Source organism: Eretmochelys imbricata, chromosome 2 (genome assembly GCF_965152235.1).
Source record: "Eretmochelys imbricata isolate rEreImb1 chromosome 2, rEreImb1.hap1, whole genome shotgun sequence".
NCBI lineage: Eukaryota > Metazoa > Chordata > Testudines > Cheloniidae > Eretmochelys > Eretmochelys imbricata.
Genome location: NC_135573.1, coordinates 143,932,066 through 143,952,381, shown reverse-complemented (window position 1 = coordinate 143,952,381; position 20,316 = coordinate 143,932,066). Strand labels below are relative to the sequence as shown.

The 20,316-nt window shown below is 39.0% G+C and overlaps 1 protein-coding gene across 1 annotated transcript in view; it reads left to right on the top strand.

The window, feature by feature from the left end:
- Positions 1–19,913, top strand: part of ADCY2 (adenylate cyclase 2) — a 432,318-nt gene extending 412,405 nt beyond the window's left edge. The window contains exons 19-24 of the mRNA XM_077808711.1: positions 1,311–1,469; positions 9,504–9,650; positions 12,007–12,114; positions 14,979–15,093; positions 18,655–18,779; positions 19,761–19,913. Coding sequence (XP_077664837.1) covers positions 1,311–1,469; positions 9,504–9,650; positions 12,007–12,114; positions 14,979–15,093; positions 18,655–18,779; positions 19,761–19,913 — 807 coding nt within the window. The remainder of the gene's footprint in view (positions 1–1,310; positions 1,470–9,503; positions 9,651–12,006; positions 12,115–14,978; positions 15,094–18,654; positions 18,780–19,760) is intronic.
- The last annotated feature ends 403 nt before the right edge of the window (positions 19,914–20,316 follow it).

Below are 20,316 nucleotides of genomic sequence, written 5' to 3'. Positions count from 1 at the left end.
CTGCTTATATCCCTAGGTTATGCAAACAAATTTGTTTGTAGTATAGGCCTCATCATTTCAGTATTGTTCTTGGGGCTGCCCAAGAATCTTTATAAACACTGTAGGAGAGAAGAAAAACTCTGATATGCATATTTTAAAAACTATTTTAAAATAAAAAATGTTAGGGTATACAATTTTATGTGTAGTTTAATTAAAAATATTTAAAAATAGCTAATTTAAAAAATCCAGGTTGACTGTATCCTTTTAATATTTTCAGTTTTTTTACTCTTTTGCTTTATGAAACTTTGTCCAAACTCAGAACAAAGATTAATATTATGTTACATTGCTAGTCTCTGTGTACTGATCAACTGTCTGCTTTTTGCTGTAGTACACCCTCTTTATCAGGCTGATTGCATGAACCAAGGAAGATGAATATTAGTGTAGTGTGTACAGACAGTTCTTCTTAACTGTCTCATGTTACAAAGTGCAGTTGTAGCCATGGTGAGCCAAGGATATTAGAGAGACTAGATGGGTGAGGTAATATCTTGTATTGGATCAACTTCTGTTGGTGAGAGAGACATTGTACCAATGAAGTGAGCTGTAGCTCACGAAAGCTTATGCTCAAATAAATTGGTTAGTCTCTAAGGTGCCACAAGTACTCCTTTTCTTTTTACTGTACCTTGAATGGTCCCTGAGAATATATGCTACCTAGTTATGTATGCTAAATAGTCTGTTCCACCTTGTATTTAACTGTAATGCTCGGAGTATATTTCCCAGACCTGAAGAAGAGCTCTCTGTGGCTCGAAAGCTTGTCTCTCTAACTAACAGAAGTTGGTCCAATAGAAGATATTACCTCACCCATCTTATCTTCCATGTTACAAAAGAAATCGGTGTTTTAGACCCCAGTTTGCCTCTATCCCAAACAAGGTAGAAGTTACCTTATTTAGTAATTCTAAATTCTTTCTCTCATAAATTTTGAATTGTGAATCGAAAGGCACAGAAAGCATAGTTGGATTAAAAAAAAGTAAATTCCCTATCATTTAAGGCATTCTGCCCTGTGGAGTTTTTTCCCGCATTTTAGGTCAGTTTTCCACAGTGTCCCAGATTTTGGCCTTACTAAGTTGAGAGAAAAAACATATGTCAAAATGGGCACTTGGGAATAACTTCAGTGGAGTATGGGGCTACCATAAAGTGGCCACATATACAAGAGAAGCTTGATAACAGGGAGCCTCTTAAGGAGGGTGTACCGTGCTTATTTTGTCTCTTAAAACCTGTACTCGAGCAGGACAAGATGCCTATTGTTTCTTTACTTCTGTGTCCTCTTGTAACAGAATGAATATTACTGTAGGTTAGACTTCCTGTGGAAGAACAAGTTCAAAAAAGAGCGTGAGGAGATTGAGACCATGGAGAACCTGAATCGGGTGCTGCTGGAGAACGTGCTTCCTGCACATGTGGCTGAACACTTCTTGGCAAGGAACCTGAAGAATGAGGTCAGCCACTACTATCAGCTACTCTGTGATGAACACACAGAGACTGGGCATATCATTCAAAACAATCATTTAAACAATAGGTCCTTATTGATAGGATTGTAAATTTACTAATTATTTTCTTTTCTTTATGATAATTTAAAGGTCTGTTTTACAACAGAGGCTGTGGCATGGTAGCTTGCAATAGAAAGTGGGAAATTGTCTAAATGACAAAGTACTTTGTCATCCAAGAAGCAAGATACAGACATGGAAGGAGGAAAAGGGAGAGGGGGGGAGAAAGGAGACGATTGACTGGACCTGAATTTACAGTGAAATTAATTGTTTTCCTCTAGTGGCAATATGGAGCTGTATTTGAGTGCTGCATTTGCTGCTGATGTCAGGAGAGCCTAGCTATCAAAGGAAAAGTTAAAAAAAAAATAAGACAGAGGGAACACATTCATTCAGAAAAGAATCTTTAAATGCCTCAGTATCCATTTCTTCTCTGCTTAAGGACTTGATGAAAAGTCCATGGAAGTCAATAGAAAGACTCCCATTGACTTCAGCGGGCTGTAGACCAGCGCCTAAATGTTCCTAAAGGTGTAGTAATGAAGAATGAAAGAAAGTGCTTATAAAGTAGAGAGTAAAATTCTTCACAGATCTGAACTATGCAAAAATAACTGTATTTAGCAGAGTAATGATTTCACAATAAATCAAAATAGATACTTAGCAGTGGTGTTTAATCTTTGATGAGTTAGGTCAGAAAGAGCAACGTTTCTTCCCTCATTTCAGCATGCAGTAAGACCTAATAGTAAAGTACTGCACATAAAAACTTTTCTGCTTTTCACTACCCATGAGCTGGTATCCACTCTGAAAAAAAATTGGCAGAAGATACCGGTGAACCACCGAAGTTTTTGGCTTTGTGCCAGATTGGCACAGATCCAGTTCTCAGCTCAGGCATTAAAGACAGCAAGCCATCAGGAGCCTACTTTCTCATATATGCTATTGCAAAGCTGCCCGACAGAGTAGCACCATCTGGTCACCTAACTATAGGCAACCAGATTTGTATTCTCACCCTCAAGCATATTGTGATTGAAATTAGCTTTAGATAAATTTGCTGATGATCAGCAACTGTGATGTGCTGAGCCCTCCGAGCTGTCATGTCAAGCAAAGGAAAAATTGGTTTGGCATGCTTTAATGGCCCTCCCTTTAAAAAAAGATTAGAGTAATACTTCTGTTGGTTATTTTTCTCTTCAACTAGTTTCAAAGCCATTTCTCAAATGGACGAGATCCAGCTACTAGATTAATCTTTGGAAACACTTAGGAATATTAGCATACTGTTGCTTTATGTGTGCTGTGTTTTAAACATCAACTGTTTACTCAGATTTGTTTTAATTAATGACACTAAGGGTATGGAAAACCATTTAAAACTTTCTGATTTGTTGCATCTATGCGTACTACAAGCTTTCCTTTTAATATTGGGGAAGGGCCTTGTAGTTGGGAATGATGATAAAATATATAAAGAAAGTCAGAATAGCGTGAAAATAAATCATTTTGAGATGGCCTCATTTCAGTGGTGGGGGTCAGAAGGATGGGGGGGAGTGTGTGCACGCATAAGTGTATGTAAGAGTTGGATAAATAAAGGAGAATTTTTAAAAGACATTTTAAATGTCAGACAATTTAAATTTGTTGTGTTCATAACCCATTGCATTTGCTTGTTCCAAACATTTGTGCAAACACAATTTCATTTAAGACTATGTTTGCGGAAAACAGTTTGACCCTGTTTCTAAAATTCATTTAATGATTAAACAAAATTTGTTTCAAAAGTAGTACTGTAGGATCTATTCCAGAATTTAATTTCTGAGATTTATGTGAAAGAGAAACAAGACAAGTATGGTAGGGAAGAAGAAACTATTGGGAAGAGAATGAAGGAAGAGAAAAGGAGGTAGATGGAGAATGAGTGGGATCGGATAGTGGGAATCTGTCTTTAAGAGACCCACTAGTGGTCCACACCAGGAAGTGCAAATGGCTAATGCAGTGGTCTCAGAGCGAACTGTAATAAATGTCTATTTGTTGGAACCTCCTGGATTCTGTGTCTGTATCAGATACCAAACTGGGAACATTATCATCAGCAGAGTTAAGGAAGGTAACAAAGGATGAATGAGAAGGATAGGAGACAGGGCTGGGATTTGAAAGATCCACTCTTCACTAGTGTTTATCCACTTAACATATGGTGTAGGCTCAAGATCTCTGTCACCCTCAATTTCTTTGAGAGGCAAAGCACTCATGTAATGTGGGCACTTTACTACTGTGAGCTCACCTGCAAGCCCACTACAGAGTCCACTAATTGCTATAGTAATCTGTCCTTCCTCTGCAGCCGCCGCCAGTACAATGGTTAGACCAGCACTGCAGTCTGCCCCATTAGGAGGGATGGAAAGAAAGCAAGCAAGTGCCAGGCCCCTACCACAGATAGTGCAAAGCAGGACCTGATTGTTCCTCCATCCTTCACAAGATCTCTGGGACCAATCAAGTCAGCAGCTGGGCTGTGGAGGGGGGAAGGGCAGGAGGGCCTGGCAGAAGAGATTGAGATTCAATAGGAAGGGGAAGGGAACTTGCCGCAAGGAGCATAACATTTAATTTTGGTGGAAGATGGAAGCCATTCATTCCCAGACTGTTTCCTTTCCCTTCTTCCATCAGTACCTCTTTGCCCTCTGGAAGATGCTGCCTTCCAAGTCCTGGGAACTTCCTTCTTTCAGAGGTGATCTCATTCATAGAATATTAGGGTTGGAAAAGACCTCAGGAGGTCATCTAATCCAATCCCCTGCTCAAAGCAGGACCTTAAAAACCTCTAAGGATGGAGATTCCACCACCTCCCTAGGTAACCCGTTCCAGTGCTTCACCACCCTCCTAGTGAAATAGTGTTTCCTAATATCCAACCGAGACCTACCTCACTGCAATTTGAGACCATTGCATTCTCCTTGTCCCTTGCAGATGTTGGCAACTGGGCAAGATCCTTCTCCAGGACTTTCTCCTCAGAATCGGAAGTGCAAGCTTGTTTCACTGTTTTTATTTTAAATTCAAAAATATATATTCTTTAAGTCATGATTTATTTTAATATTTGTTAATATTACATGGAAATAAAACTACCCTTTCCTTCAGTTAGTTACAGCTATTCAGGATGTCTGAGTGACAGACAGGGAAAGCATTGATGGCTGTTGCATTAGATTTTCAAGTATACAGCATCTTAGGCTTAATGTTTTGGAGAGTTCTGCTTTTCAGAGAAATGCTTTTCCCAAGTTAAGGAAGCCCTTATTATATCAACAAGCCAAATAACTTCATTAGATTGGAGTTCCTGTTTGAAATCCTCTCATCACCTGTGTGAGGGCCATGCTGACGCTTGGCTTTGTGTAAACCTGACTCACTGGTGTTTTAGCCCTGATCTACACTACAAACTTATGTTGGTATAACGACTTCATTCGGGGGCATGCAAAATCCATACCCCCTGTGTAATGCAGATATACTGACCCAAATGCCAGTGTACACAGCACTATGTCGATGGGCAGGCTTCTCCCCTCAATGCACCTACGGCCTCTCGGGAAGGCAGATTGACTACACCAAGGGGAGAAGCCCTTCCATCAGCACAGGCAGCATCTTTACTAAGCTGTACCGACAGCAGCGCCGCTGCAGTGCTGTAAATGTACAGAAGCCATTAGACATTAACACCAGGATCTACAGCATTAGCCTGTGTCAGAGACGTGCACAGAGTAGCTGAGCTCCACCTCCCCTTTCAACATATGCCATGCAGTGAGTTTGTCTTCTCCAGTTTGTCTGTCTGTTTTTCAGCGTGGGGAGAGAGGAAGGGAGGGGTAACCCTGTTTTGCCACTGGCAAGGTTATATTTATATCTACACGTGGTACAGTCCCACTTGTAACCCTTTCTCTTCTGTTATTTGTCCTCGTCTTGGTATACAACCAACAGTACTGGGGTGTAATGCACACTGATGCTTTCTGAGTCTCAGCAGCACATCTGTACCCCCACTATGCACATTCTCACAACAGTGCCTTACTCTCTCCCTTATCATTGTGCATTGCACAATTACCACTACTGCTTCTGGGCAATGAACCTATTCCACAGGGAAGACCACAAACACTCCTTCATAACAGCAAGGGTCTTGTGGCTTCTGTGGGTGATGTCTATATGGCAGATAACCCTGGGGTCCATAAGTGGACCAATATTCCATCTCGTTCAGTATCCTGTCTGTGACAATGGTCAGAACCAGATGCTTCAAAGGGAGATGCAGGAAACACTGCAGTGGGCAGTTAGAGAATAATTTGTTCTTAGGGAAAGTCTCTTCCTAACCCCTATCAGTTATTGGTTGGGTCTTGCCCTTAAGCATGAGGTTTCATTTCCCTTCTAAAATATTTTTATCCTACCTAATATAACTATGGATGTTGTTATCCTAATAACTTTAACAAAAGGCTAATCCTTTTTTGAATCCTGCTAAGGACTTGGCTTTAACCTTGTCTTATGGCAGCAAGCTCTTCACATTTATTATTCCTTGGGTAACAAAATATTCCATTTAATCAGCTGCAGTTTAAAATTTGTTGCATTTCAGTTTCATTGGCTGTCCCCTTGTTCCCACATTATGAGAGGATAGATGTATCTGGTTTATCTTTTCTATATCATTATCTCTCTCTGTGACATATTTTCAGCACTGTACACCCAATATCCCATTCCTGATCAAAGTCCAACAGAGTGTAACCTTACTAATACATCCGTATTCTTGTTACTCTAATCTCATTTATATTCTTGTAGATTTTGCTGTGTAGTTCCCACCATTCAGCACTTTTCTTCCATTAGATTTCATGTAATCTCTTAGATGCGGTGTTGCACGTCCTCTACCACTCCTCTCTGATCTAGTCTGTCCTCCCTCAATAGTTTATAGCCAGGTACTACATTATCCTGTTGATTTTTGCCGATCCACCATGTTTCACACACCCAGAATGCAAGATCAACTGAGTTAAGACCCATTTAATACTTACACTGTGTTATTTACTAAACTAGGCTTATCTAGTGACTTCAATGTAATTTAAGGCACTGTAGAATTTAGCCCAGTATATTTATTGAATAAATGAGTTGTTTCAACTTAAAACAGTATATAGAATCTAGTACAATAGAACTTTGCTAATTAACACCAATTAATGACCAGGAGGACCTTTGTGAATTACTAAATTTTAAAAATTATCAAGTAGGTGAGCAAACACCAATTTTTAAGATGGATAAATGATCACCGAATGTAGTTTGTTTATTTTGACATGCGTCGTTTATGCTAATATTTATAATATTAGATAATAGTAGTACATTTTATTTTTAAGAAGAAGCTTCAGTAATTAAAACCAACTATAGAAGTTTGCTGAGTGAAGAAAAGGAGCTCTTTTGTGTGCATTAGCTAGAGTCTGCTATAAATACTTTCCCTACTCTTTTTATAAAGATTATTGAATAGTTTCTCTACCATCCGCTCCCACTGAACCCAGTTTGAGCAGCCTTTCTTTCCTTTGAAATCCCAGCACTGTTTGGGTGGCTCAGACTATTTCACTTACAAAAACAAAATTCAGTGAGGATGAAAATGATTTGAGAAAGTAAAATGAAAACTGAGTTTACCACAGAAATATGTGCTGTCTGACCCCACTAAGCCATGGGGTGCAATCAGCACATAAAGAAGTCTAAACCATGGGTTCTCAAACTTCATTGCACTGCGACCCCCTTCTGACAATAAAAATGACTTCATGACCGCAGGAGGGGGAACTGAAGCCTGAGCTCACCCAAGTCCCACTGATCCGGGCAAGAGGGCCAAAGCTGAAGCTCAAGGACTTCAGCCCCAGGCAGGGGGCCTGTAACCTGAGTCCTGTCACCCAGGACTGAAGCCCTCGGGCTTTGGCTTTGGCCCTGGGCAGTGAGGTTTGGGGTTCAGCCCCTGGCCCCAGCAAGTCTACACCAGCCCTTGGTGACTCCATTCAAAAGGTTTTGGGACCCCAAAGTTTGAGAACCACTGGTCTAAACTAAGCTTTGGCTAAAATCCTCTTTAAGTCTTCTAGGTACATGCTGGGATATTCACTACATATTTTGGGGATATTAATGACATTAGACTTGGCTTTAATACTGAGCCAACCCATACGGGCCAAGAGAAGTCACTTTGGGTCCAATCTGAGAAAGTCCTTAGGGCCCTCAAATCCTGTTGACTTCAGAGGGAGAGTTAGGTTGGTCAGCACCTTGGAGAATCAGGCCCTTTTCCCCACTCTTCCTGCAGTGTTTTAGATTTGTAATTTTGAAAGCTAAACTTGAAAAATATACCTAAGCTGAAACAATGTGATGTAAAGGTGTCTGTGGGATGTCTCCTTGTAACAGATGAGCCTGCCAGCATGTCTGATATCCCAGAAAAATACATTTGTTATCTATATTGAGAAAGATACTGGTCATAGGACTTTGTAGGACTTGATAAATTTCTATAAAGGTTGCTTGAGACCTACCTGTACAGTGCCTGTTCCCCACAGACTGTTTTGTGGCAGACTTAGCACACATTTTCTTGACTAATTTTTCATTTTACCTTGTCAAGTCACTGGTAAATTATACTAGTTATGCATGAAACTTCAGACATAGTCAGGCAGTGTTGATGGTCCTAGCTACAGGGACACATCAAAGAAAAATGAATTACTGAACACCATTTCCAACCTTACCACCTTGCACAGCAGTACTTCACATGTGGGCCATTAATATACTTAAGTTTTTATCTTCAAAGCTAACAGGGAAGCATATTAAGCTTCTGATACAGCTCCCTGAATGCTGTAGTAATTTAACTCTTAGAACATGGATAGAAAATGCAGAAATACTCAGAGCCATCTAACTCCCTCAGACTGGAGACATGCAATCTTCCCTGCTCTCATTTTCTTGCCCCCCAGAAAATGGGACACACCTATATTGAAATGGAAATGAAATCAGTGGGAGTACTCATGTAAATAAGATGAACAGGATTTGGCCTTATAACACTATTATAATCTTCCTTAAGACACATATACTGCACAGTCTCTTCTTAGTAGTTGATTTTGGCACATCTTAAAGTTTTGTGTTGGCCTCCATGAGTATGAAGTTGCTAGCATCAGAAGTATTTTTTTTTGTTTCCTATAAGTGACTTAAATTTATCCTCCAGGTGAAGGGATGAACTTATGGCTAAGGCAGTGAATGGGGACTGAGGAGATCTGGGTTCAATTCTTGGCTGTGCCACAGACTTCCTCTGTGACCTTGGGCAAGTCACTTCAGCTCTGATCCACAGCCCATTAGTGAATGGAACTGAAACTGACTGAGGTCAATGGAAGTCTTTCCGTTGACCTCAATCAGTTTCAGATCCATTCTCTAATCTCTTTGTCTCAGTTCCTTCTCTGTAAAGAGGGGATAATGCTTACTTTCTCTCATCCTTTCTCTTGTCTATTTAGATTGTAAACTATTTGGGGCATAGACTATGTCTCTTGCTATGCATTGGTACACTGGCTAGAACAATGGAGGCATGATCTTGACTGTGTCCTCCAGGAACTACTACAATACATATAGTTAATAGTAGAATAGAGATTGTTTTGTAAATTATAGGTCCAGCCCTGCAGTCAGTCCTGTTCAAGTCAAAGGCAGTTCTGTGCATCGAAGGCTTGCAGAAATAGACCCTATTTCATTAGCATTATAAGATAGCTTATTTTCCAGGGTTTATATTAATGGAAAAAATCAAGTAACTTTAAAACACTTTGAATGTTTCCAATTTTGTACATTGAAGGTTTCTTTAACAAATATGTTTAATTTGTTTTTAATTACCTACTGTAGATTAAACAAACTCTAGCTAATAAGAATAAGAAACATCAGATTGTAAGAAGTTAGTTCCATGTACCAGAACATGGGAATCTTGGGAGGACATCTACTCCCACTAACAGTCCTCTCCATCATGTCTCTTTCTTCCACACTATACCTTTTATGGTTGATGAATCTTTTGTATTTAGAGCTTTGTTCTTTTCTTTTGGGCAGGATCTATATCACCAGTCATATGACTGTGTCTGTGTCATGTTTGCCTCTATTCCGGATTTCAAAGAATTTTACACAGAATCTGATGTAAATAAAGAAGGCTTGGAATGTCTCAGACTGCTAAATGAGATCATTGCTGACTTTGATGATGTAAGTACTAGTAACAACAAATATTATACAAATTAAACCTTGAGACCAATTTGTAAAATAGTGAATGAGAATGTTTGAGAGAGCAATTGAGAGGACGGTTTGGCAGGACATTGTTAAGTGTCCATTTCATATGGATATTTTGATAGAGATTTGGGTCTAAGAAAAGATTTGTATATGTCATGGAGCAGATCATACTTTGGCATATGTATCCTGCTGCCATTGATCCACTTCAGGGAGAGCCTTGCACATGTGTCTGAGGGAGAAGTTTGGCCCTTTATTTATTCAACACAACACCCTCATATCAGAAACTTACCACAGTTTTCGAACTGCAGTGCCTAAAAGTTGGTACCTAAATTTGTTTCCCTTGAAATTAATCATACTTCCTTACATCTGATCTGTATTAGTCTAAGTTTTTCTGGTTTTTGAGTGACTAATAAGAATGTGAAGGTTTTAAAACCCATCTTTCTCCTAAACTAAAGGCAGATGCAGACTGGGGAACTGATGGCAGAATTTGAAGACAATTACAGCGGTGCAACACACTGCAGACAGCATTTGACCTGCACACACTCAGAGGGAAATTGCAATACATGAGACAATAAACAGTCCCATATTTTTTTTTACAAAGTCACATACTCAAAATGCAGAAAAAGGCTTATCTGTTGGTTCATGTGACACAAGTAGGAACCTTTTTATGCCCGCAGATGCATGCAGATCCCATTGGCTTCAAGGAATGGTACACATGTAAAAGAGAAGAATTTGGCCCATACTTAACAGCAACTATTATATTCTAGATTACATACACTGAACAAAAAGAAAAGGAGTACTTGTGGCACCTTAGAGACTAACCAATTTATTTGAGCATAAGCTTTCGTGAGCTACAGCTCACTTCATCGGATGCATACTGTGGAAAGTGTAGAAGATCTTTTATACACACAAAGCATGAAAAAATACCTTCCCCCACCCCACTCTCCTGCTGGCAATAGCTTATCTAAAGTGACCACTCTCCTTACAATGTGTATGATAATCAAGGTGGGCCATTTCCAGCACAAATCCAGGGTTTAACAAGAACGTCTGGGGGGGGTTAGGAAAAAACAAGGGAAATAGGTTATCTTGCATAATGACTTAGCCACTCCCAGTCTCTATTCAAGCCTAAGTTAATAGTATCCAATTTGCAAATGAATTCAAATTCAACAGTTTCTCACTGGAGTCTGGATTTGAAGTTTTTTTGTTGAAGAATTGCAACTTTCATGTCTGTAATCGCGTGACCAGAGAGATTGAAGTGTTCTCCGACTGGTTTATGAATGTTATAATTCTTGACATCTGATTTGTGTCCATTTATTCTTTTACGTAGAGACTGTTCAGTTTGACCAATGTACATGGCAGAGGGGCATTGCTGGCACATGATGGCATATATCACATTGGTGGATGTTCACCTGCACATCCACCAATGTGATATATGTCATCATGTGCCAGCAATGCCCCTCTGCCATGTACACTGGTCAAACTGGACAGTCTCTACGTAAAAGAATAAATGGACACAAATCAGATGTCAATAATTATAACATTCATACACCAGTTGGAGAACACTTCAATCTCTCTGGTCACGCGATTACAAACATGAAAGTTGCAATTCTTCAACAAAAAAACTTCAAATCCAGACTCCAGCGAGAAACTGTTGAATTGGAATTCATCTGCAAATTGGATACAATTAACTTAGTCACTCCCAGTCTCTATTCAAGCCTAAGTCATTATGCAAGGTAACCTATTTCCCCTTGTTTTTTCCTAACTCGCCCCCTCCTCAGACCTTCTTCTTAAACCCTGGATTTGTGCTGGAAATGGCCCAACTTGATTATCATACACATTGTAAGGAGAGTGATCACTTTAGATAAGCTATTGCCAGCAGGAGAGTGGGGTGGGGGAAGGTATTTTTTCATGCTTTGTATAAAAGATCTTCTACACTTTCCACAGTATGCATCCGATGAAGTGAGCTGTAGCTCACGTAAGCTTATGCTCAAATAAATTGGTTAGTCTCTAAGGTGCCACAAGTACTCCTTTTCTTTTTGCGAATACAGACTAACACGGCTGTTACTCTGATACACTGAACACACTTTCTACTGATCATACAATACTGAAAAGATGTTCAGTGTAAGCGTAAAATGGACCATTGCACTTTAAGGTCATTCTAAATAAGAACAAAATTCCATGTGGAATTACATCCATCAAACTGTATTCAACTTATTTCTTCTAACAAGAGGTAGAAGACAGCATTGAGGATTAAGTATCAGAATACTGTTAAGGTGCGTAGCTACCAGACACTGAGAATCTGGGTAATTGAATAACTCTTATTTCTTCACAGTTGTTGTCTAAACCAAAATTTAGTGGAGTTGAAAAGATCAAGACCATTGGAAGCACTTACATGGCAGCTACAGGACTGAGTGCTACGCCCAGCCAAGAACACAGTCAGGTACAGCAAAGTCATAAACAGCTTGCTAGGTAAAAGTTGTGTTCACATGAAGTTCAAAGTACATTCAGAGGGATTCAGTGTATTGCAGGACTAGCATGGATTTTATCATATTGGACAAGATTTTGTATATTTTTATTCACTAAATTCTTCAAGTTTCTGTGAACTATTACTCTTCAGACAGTGTAACATAAAAGGACCTCTTTGCAGTTTCTCAATCTAAATATGGCATTTTAGTTCCAAAACCACTATTCCCTATTATAGTGCAACAGTTCTCAGAAGCACTTCGCTAGAATAGATTTAGAGAGTTCTATGAAAGACTTCAAAAATTGGTGTTTCATTACATGTGTTCCAAGGAAAACAACAAACAAACAATCAGCTGTATACTTTGGGTTTGTCTACACGATCCTGCTGTTTGGACTAAAAGGGTGTAAACTGGAGCACACACCAGCATGCTGCATTGTAAATGTTCCTAGTAGACTCTGTGAGCATGAACTAAAAAGGTACCTAGGTTCACATTAAACTAGTTCTGTTAGTTATTGTAAAATAAGATATCTACACAAACTGCTAGACTTAATCCTGCATTGCAATGGGATGGACAAGATGAGCTTGACGGGTCTTTCCTAGTTCTAATTTCAGTGATTCCATGAACAGTCACACAGACCAGTCGAATTGCCTGGTCATATGGTGGTGACAATTTAAATTGGGATTAAAAGGCAGTGTGACAAAGTGTATCTCTATAGCCTGCCACATTCCCCCCCTCTGCAGTTCAGGTCCTCTGAAGTGCTTTTGCTAAACCACCGTTGATTTGGACATTTATGGGTTGAGAGAGGAACATCCTCGGTGGGAGGTACTTGGCTGTAGATTTTGCTTCCCCCTGGATCTGCAGCAGAGCAGCCTGTTGAACTCCAGTGCATGTTGTAAGAATAATTTTTGAGAAGGGGCTTGGTTTTGGAGTGGGGTAAGAGTCTTTTACTGTTCAGTAAGTCTTTACTTGCAGAGCCCAGAGATTGTGCAATGTGAGCACTTGTATAAAAAGAGAAAGAAAGAAATATATCATTACAACATCTATCAACACACAATTATGTAAGTTATTACTAGGATTCTAAGCTCCTTGAGGCAGGGTTCATCTCTATGTTCTGTCTGTGCAGTGCTTAGCACAATGGGTCCCAGTCGGGTCCTTCAGCACCACCACAATACAAATACATTAGTAATAATATTTCTTTTTTTCCAGCATGTTGCCAAATGCAAAAGTGATTGAATTTGGGCTGCATTGTGAACATGGAGATGTTGCTACCAGAAATTTTAGAGCCTTTACAAATATGGCAGGTTAGGCATAGTGCTATTCACACACACATGCATGCACACACACAGTTATTTATTAAGAGTTTTAAATATCAAAATATTAAAAGTAAGGAATCTCCAAATTAAAAATTCTTCATTATCTAGCTTCTCCAAAATGATGCTCATGAATTGTAATCAGAGTGGGTATCATAGCAGCCACAGTAAAAGAAGAAAGATAATTTGTATGCATAAAATAATGTAAACTAGACATCAAACTTTCACCATGTTGTTTCAAGAATATATGGTCTGCCATTAGCTGTAAATCATCCAGCCACACAGAAATTCCAGCCAGTTTCAGCATAGATACTAATGCAATAAATTAATATTGAGATAGAAAAGGAAAAGCCAGTCAAAATATACCTTTTTTCCTCCTTGCCTAGTTGTATTTTATTGTATCTAATACAATTTAGCTATACTAGGCTGCTGTCGTCATCTTGACCAATTTTCAGTTCAGGTCACTGACCTAGCTTCCAGGGATAACAGGCACTTCATGATCCCTGCTTATTCAGTACTGGTCTCCTCCTGATCAGCACAAAGGGCTTGCTTCTCCTCTCACCTGCACTGTTGTAAATCAGGGTTAACTCCATTTAAATCAATGGAATAACAGCAGTGTAAGTGAGAGTAGAGTTGTGTCAAACAGTTAAGTCTTATTAGACTGCTTCTGAATGTTGTTTGTCACTGAACATTAAATTGAGACATCTGTGTTGAATTTAAAGCAATATCCTAGTCTTGAAGATGTTACTTTATCAATCAAGTCACCCAGCCTCCTAAAATACATTTACCATATTAATAAAATGTCATATTCCAGATCATTTGCTGTAGCATAGCAGGCATGAAGCATATTCAGTGGCTTCTATTTGAGTAAATTGATTTCTTTTTCTGTCACCCAATTAGAATCTTTCTGCTAAATATTGATGTATATTCTGCAAAATATTTACCTACATTTAAATTATTATTTCTTTAGCAGCTTGTGTTCCTCTTAAATTGCCTGTTAGCAAATAAGTGAATGTAATTTTTATGCTTTGAATACAACAGACTGCGCTGCAGTAATGGTTTTCCATTACAATTTGAAACTGTGTTTGACTTATATATATTTGATTTACTAAAACCAGTTGCACTCATAAAACTGAAAGCAGAAGAAAATTATAAGATCAAGCTCACTGTGTTTTTACACCTACCTTAATATTTGTGAAGTTGTTTATAAGTATCTAGAAAAGGAGAGGATTTCATTAACACAGGCACGTGCGCGCGCCCATCCTGGACATCTGTACATACATTAAGTAAAAGAGACAATACATTGTTATGCCCTAGTTGATCCTAGCTGAAGCCGAGCAGATTTCAGTTCCTACCATTGGGTATTGTCTATCACAGCAGCTTTGTTTCTCATGCAACGTACTCTCATATGACAGTATGTTGAAGATTCTGAGTATTTTGTGCATGTTCTTGCAGCAACTGAGTTCACAGAAAACATTCTGTTGATTCTGGTTCTGTGGATTCCTATTTATTTGCTTTTTTATATTCAGGAACCTGAACGACAGTATATGCACATAGGAACTATGGTGGAGTTTGCATTTGCCCTTGTGGCAAAACTGGATGTAATAAACAAGCACTCATTCAATGACTTCAAGTTACGAATAGGTATGTGGCACAAGAGTCTTACAAGAATATTTTGCAAGGGAGAATTCAGTGTGAAATATGAGTACATTAAAAAGATTGAATGGTATTGCCATTGACTTCCTCTGCAGTTGTGGCCTTAGATGTGTCTCAAGGTGGGCACCCAAAAAATGGAGGCATTCAGAATTATAGGCTCCATTGAGAATATTGGCCTTTGTGTCTGAAATGGTTTGATAGTGACTCATCAGTCTTTATCCTAAATATTTTTAAACATTTTTAACGTTTAAAATGTAAATGGGAGAGGAGGCAAAAAGAATCCAGAGTGGGATTTTCAAAAGCACCTAAGTCATTCGGTGCTGAAAATATGACCCACCTTGCCCAATCTGAAATAATGAAGTCTTATGTTCTATTCTCTTGTATATTGGTTGCTGTTCACTTTAAACTGTCCTCATATTTTTCAAGTGATAAAAATAGCAAAAGTATGTTGTTTTCTGCAAAATGTACAGATCTAATTCTCTGTTTTAAACCAAACCTCCCAAAATACAAGAAAGTTGGACCCACCCCTTTCCTTCAAAAACAGCTGGGAATCGCATATAGATGGGGACAACATCAGTTGCATAACTGGCAGAACTAGTGTTATGTTGTCCGCTTCTCCTTTCTATTACACCCCTACAGTTATTGGAACATAGCAGCCTCAAACACTAAGATTTTTTTAGTCAATTCTATTTGTTAAAGATATCACTTATCATTCAGTTTCTAGCTTCTTCTCCTAAAGTATCATGACATTTTTCAAAATAAATGCAAGGTTGTTATCACTAAGCCAGGAAAAGGAGACAAAATGAGTTTATAACTGGCAGAAGCCCATATATCCCAAGATTAAATTTCCCAGTAATAATTTGCGATAGTTTTTGAATGCAAAATGAAATGTAGAAAGTGTGAAATGCAAGCAGTGGATAACTATTGGAAACCTATAAATCCATCCTATAAACATGCCTGAAGTATTTAGTTTCTAATTAAACAGCAGCTAGTCACCTTTCTAGTCTTCCTTGCAGTGTAACTCCCATGTATTGTGCCTGCTGCTTGTGCTCTCATGTTTAGTTCACAGTGCCACCCCTGTGGTAAGAGTTTGGCATTAGTCTCATATTAATTATTCATGTACTCCTCAAACGTTTTGCCATCATTGGCAATTTAAAAACAAGACTGTATGTTTTTGTAAAAGCTGTGCTCTAGGAATTATTTCAGGGATGTTCTATGGCCTGTGCTATACAGGAGGTCAGAGTAGATGATCACAGTGGTCCCTTCTGGCCTTGGAATCTATGAATCCTTTGGGAGTAGTATTCTTTGTAGGATGAGCCACAGTTAATAGGAACAGCAAAGCAAAGATGAAATATCTCCCTCTCCCTTCCCTTTCAGTTCAAAGCGAATATAAGTCGGTGGGTTTATCAAGAGAGGTGGAGTTATAATCCTGTAGGAAATGGAAATTCTCTTATTCCCATCAGTGATTTAATTCAAACAACACAACCTGTAAGGCAGTGGTATCAGCAGCGTCAGCATTATGTGACGAACAAGTGCTGATGAAAGTCAAGGGCTAAACCCACACACTAATTGTAGTACAAAAGATTATATTGAAGCAGTGTTCGTGGCGCAAACTTCTCTAAACAACACTATTGACATGTGATTTCTATGGGGGGGGGTTACTGTATAGTCTATAAAAATTGTACGCCTTTGCTTAATGGGGTTAAGAGAGAGAGATGTTAAAGGTTGTTCAAATAACAATCAACAAGGACATAGTTCAGATGCAATCGTAGTTTCCTACTGTTTTGGTTACCACATGCAATTGTGATGCTCCTGCAGCTGAGTTAAAGAGAGGATTACATTTTTGCTGATTTTGAGCATCCCTAGTGGTTGTTTTGTGTTGCTCTTATTGGATATCACACACACTCTCATTTATCTATCTAAGCTATCTGTCTAAGCTATTTGAGGAGTTTCTAGAGCGCTAGTCACCCTAGTATCTCCTCCATGCACAGTCTCGCCAGGGCAGACCAAAAATAATAAAAACAGATTTAGAGCAAGTCTCCTCTGTCCATCCAATATCATGATCTGTTAAGCCTAATGAACAGTTTTTGCCTTTCTCAATTAATCTAGTGAAGGCCTTAAGCAACCTATTAAAGGAATTAGTATATTCAGAAGCGAAGGAGCCAAGTGCTCAGACAAACATTTATAGCCCTCTACCTGGTATCACTTGGGAGCTGCACCTGTTCCCAATTATCTGTATTTAACAGCTGTAACCACTTCCTCCATGTTAATGAACCCTGTAGGGCCTCTGTCATCGTCCCCCAAGAGGGATGATTAATTCCTTCAAAGAACTAGTGCATCTGCTAAGTAGAGGCATTTGGATAGGAGCTGTATAATTCTTTATAGAAACCCATCAAGGCATTGTTGATACTCTTACTATGGGAGTGCCACGTTCCCTTTGTTAATAGCTTCATTCCATTTTTTTTAAGCATGGTCCATAGGCTAGGTTATAATTGTAGGATTACACTACTCTCAATCCCCACCCAATCAGAGTTCCCACTGATGTCAAGGGCATGTTTGTATGAAGTTCCAAGATAGTATAAATAAAAACTAAACAAGAGCCATGTTCTGTTTACTGATAATGAAACTTATGTCACATGAGAGTCATTCCCGCCCCTCCCCCGCTTCTCAAAAATTGTGGTGTTTAGATGCTGCTTGTAATTATTAGAACTGGGAGCACTGGCTGTTGGGAGTCTGAAAGGACAGGAAATAGGAAGGGGGGGAGGGAGTTGAGGAGGCGGAGTGAGAGCTACCGAGGGTGCAGCAGCAGCTCGGTAAAGAGGTTTCCACTTTAAAAATAAAGTCCTGTTGAAGTTTGTTAGTACCTTGCCTGGTTGCTACAACAAAAATGAACTCAGGAACCACGAATGACTGCAGGATGGAATTGCCTACAGTCTCTTGGGTGGCTATGTATGATCTTATTATTCCCTCTAGCAATCTATGTCAAAGCTAATGTTTTACTACCATAACACACTGCTTAAGCAGAAGGTATGAATGTAATCATGTAGATTTATTTATTAGCCCAAACACTCTAGGTCAATGCTATCTGCAAAAGATGGTCCTATAAGTGAGAACTCATCTTTTCCGAGTCCATTAGTCTACTTTGTATGTCAAAAACAAAAGCATGCTGTAAAAGTAATTAGATTTGGCAGTCATTGTTTTAATATTGAAGGTTATTCCCATTCGCTATAGAGACTGAAGGAAATTCTAGTACATCTATTTAATTGAAGGTAGAGACGCTCTCTAAAGATGGCACTAGCAAATTATTAAGAAACTATAAAAGGAAAATAATTTTTGTGAAATTGAGGTGGGCTAACTTGGCATTTTTATTACTAATATCCTGCTGCAGTAAGTGATCAAATACACTTGGGGCCATACCATTTATTATTGTGCCCTCTATCGGGCATAGGCCAAATATAATGTTCATTTACTTTATATTTGAGCTAAATATACTACTCATCCTTATTGGTAAATTCTCATCAACACAGAGGGTCAACCAATGTTTTACAGGCATCAACCATGGACCTGTAATAGCTGGAGTAATTGGAGCTCAGAAACCACAGTATGACATTTGGGGCAACACAGTGAATGTGGCTAGCAGGATGGACAGCACTGGTGTCTTAGATAAAATACAGGTATTTCTTTTTTCATGTTACTATTTGAGTGACTTACTCCTTCAGAAACAGATCATCATGTTGATAGATTAAATGAATCAATGAAGTGTTCTTAGTGATGAACCAGGCAGATTGACAATATTGGGGGGCAGCCTCTAGGCATCTGCAGCCCAAAAGGGTCACATAGAATGTGGGCCAGCAGTCAGAGATGCACAGTACAGAAAGATCAGGCCTTGAAAAGGGAAAGTAAAGATTTAAAACACATTTAGTCACTAAGGAAAAGCAGCAGTAGCAAAATAACTGTTGATGTTCTAGAGTGACAAGGTAAGGGAGGTAATGTCTTTTATTGGACTAACTTCTTCTGGTGAGAGAGACAAGTTTCGAGCAACACAGCTCTTCTTCAGGTCTGGGAAAGGTACTCGGAGCATCACGGCTAAGTGCAAGGTGGAACAGATTGTTTAGCATAACTAGGTAGAACATATTCTAAGGGACCATACAAAGTAGAATGGCCCATTAACACCTTTGTCATCGCAGGACAAAAAGAGAGGGCTAGTGGGTTACAGATTGTTGTAATAAGCCATAACCAGTGTCTCTGTTCAGTCCATGGGCTCTACAGGAATGATACACAGTTCATGAAAATCTGAACTGCTTTTTGGAGTAGCATATGGTAGATTAAACAAATGTTGTTTTTAGTGCTAATTGTGCAGCTGCAGGCCCCGTGTCTTCAAACCTAAGCACATCAGGTAAGATGCTTAAAACAGGTGTTAAGCACCTAAATAACAGATTATTTGATGGCTCGCATATGGAACTCCTGAGTGACTCAATGTAGGTGCTCAAGATCGAAAAATGAGCCTCCAGTATTTTGGTGCCTTTTAAAGATCTTCCAAGCATCATGACAATAACTTTGAAAGCATCCAGGCTGACTTCTGTCCTAGATGCTAAAGAGAGATTATTATTCTCTCTTTTTGTGCTCATAATTTAAAAAAAAATTATATGTTTCAGGTTACAGAGGAGACAAACAATGTCTTACAAACGCTGGGGTATATGTGCACTTGCAGAGGCATAATAAATGTAAAAGGAAAAGGAGAACTGAAAACATATTTTGTACATACTGAAATGACGAGGTCCCTTTCACAAGGGAATGTGGCATCCTGAAGAATATTTTTAGATGTCAGCGATACCATATTTTCAGGAAAGTATCACACACTTTTTAACTCCATTTTGGCCCTTAACATGAATGTGCGTGTTATTTTCCAGTATTATGGAACTGTTATTTTTGTGTGGCTGCAGAATGGTCCAATGAGCCAGCAGTACGCACCTCGCTATTCTTATATCCCAGGGCAGTTGTGTTGTGTGCTATAGGACTGGAAGACTGTACTACAACTTACACTGTTACTTCAAGACAAGAAAGAAGAAACAGAGATTGATAAAGAGACTAAAATGCAGAGGCTGATACCAAAGGGACTAAGATGATGTTAGTGATAAACAAAAACAATCTTAAGGCAATAAAGCTAGGGGTGCATAATATTTTCTGGTGCATGATGTTTCCTGGAAGATA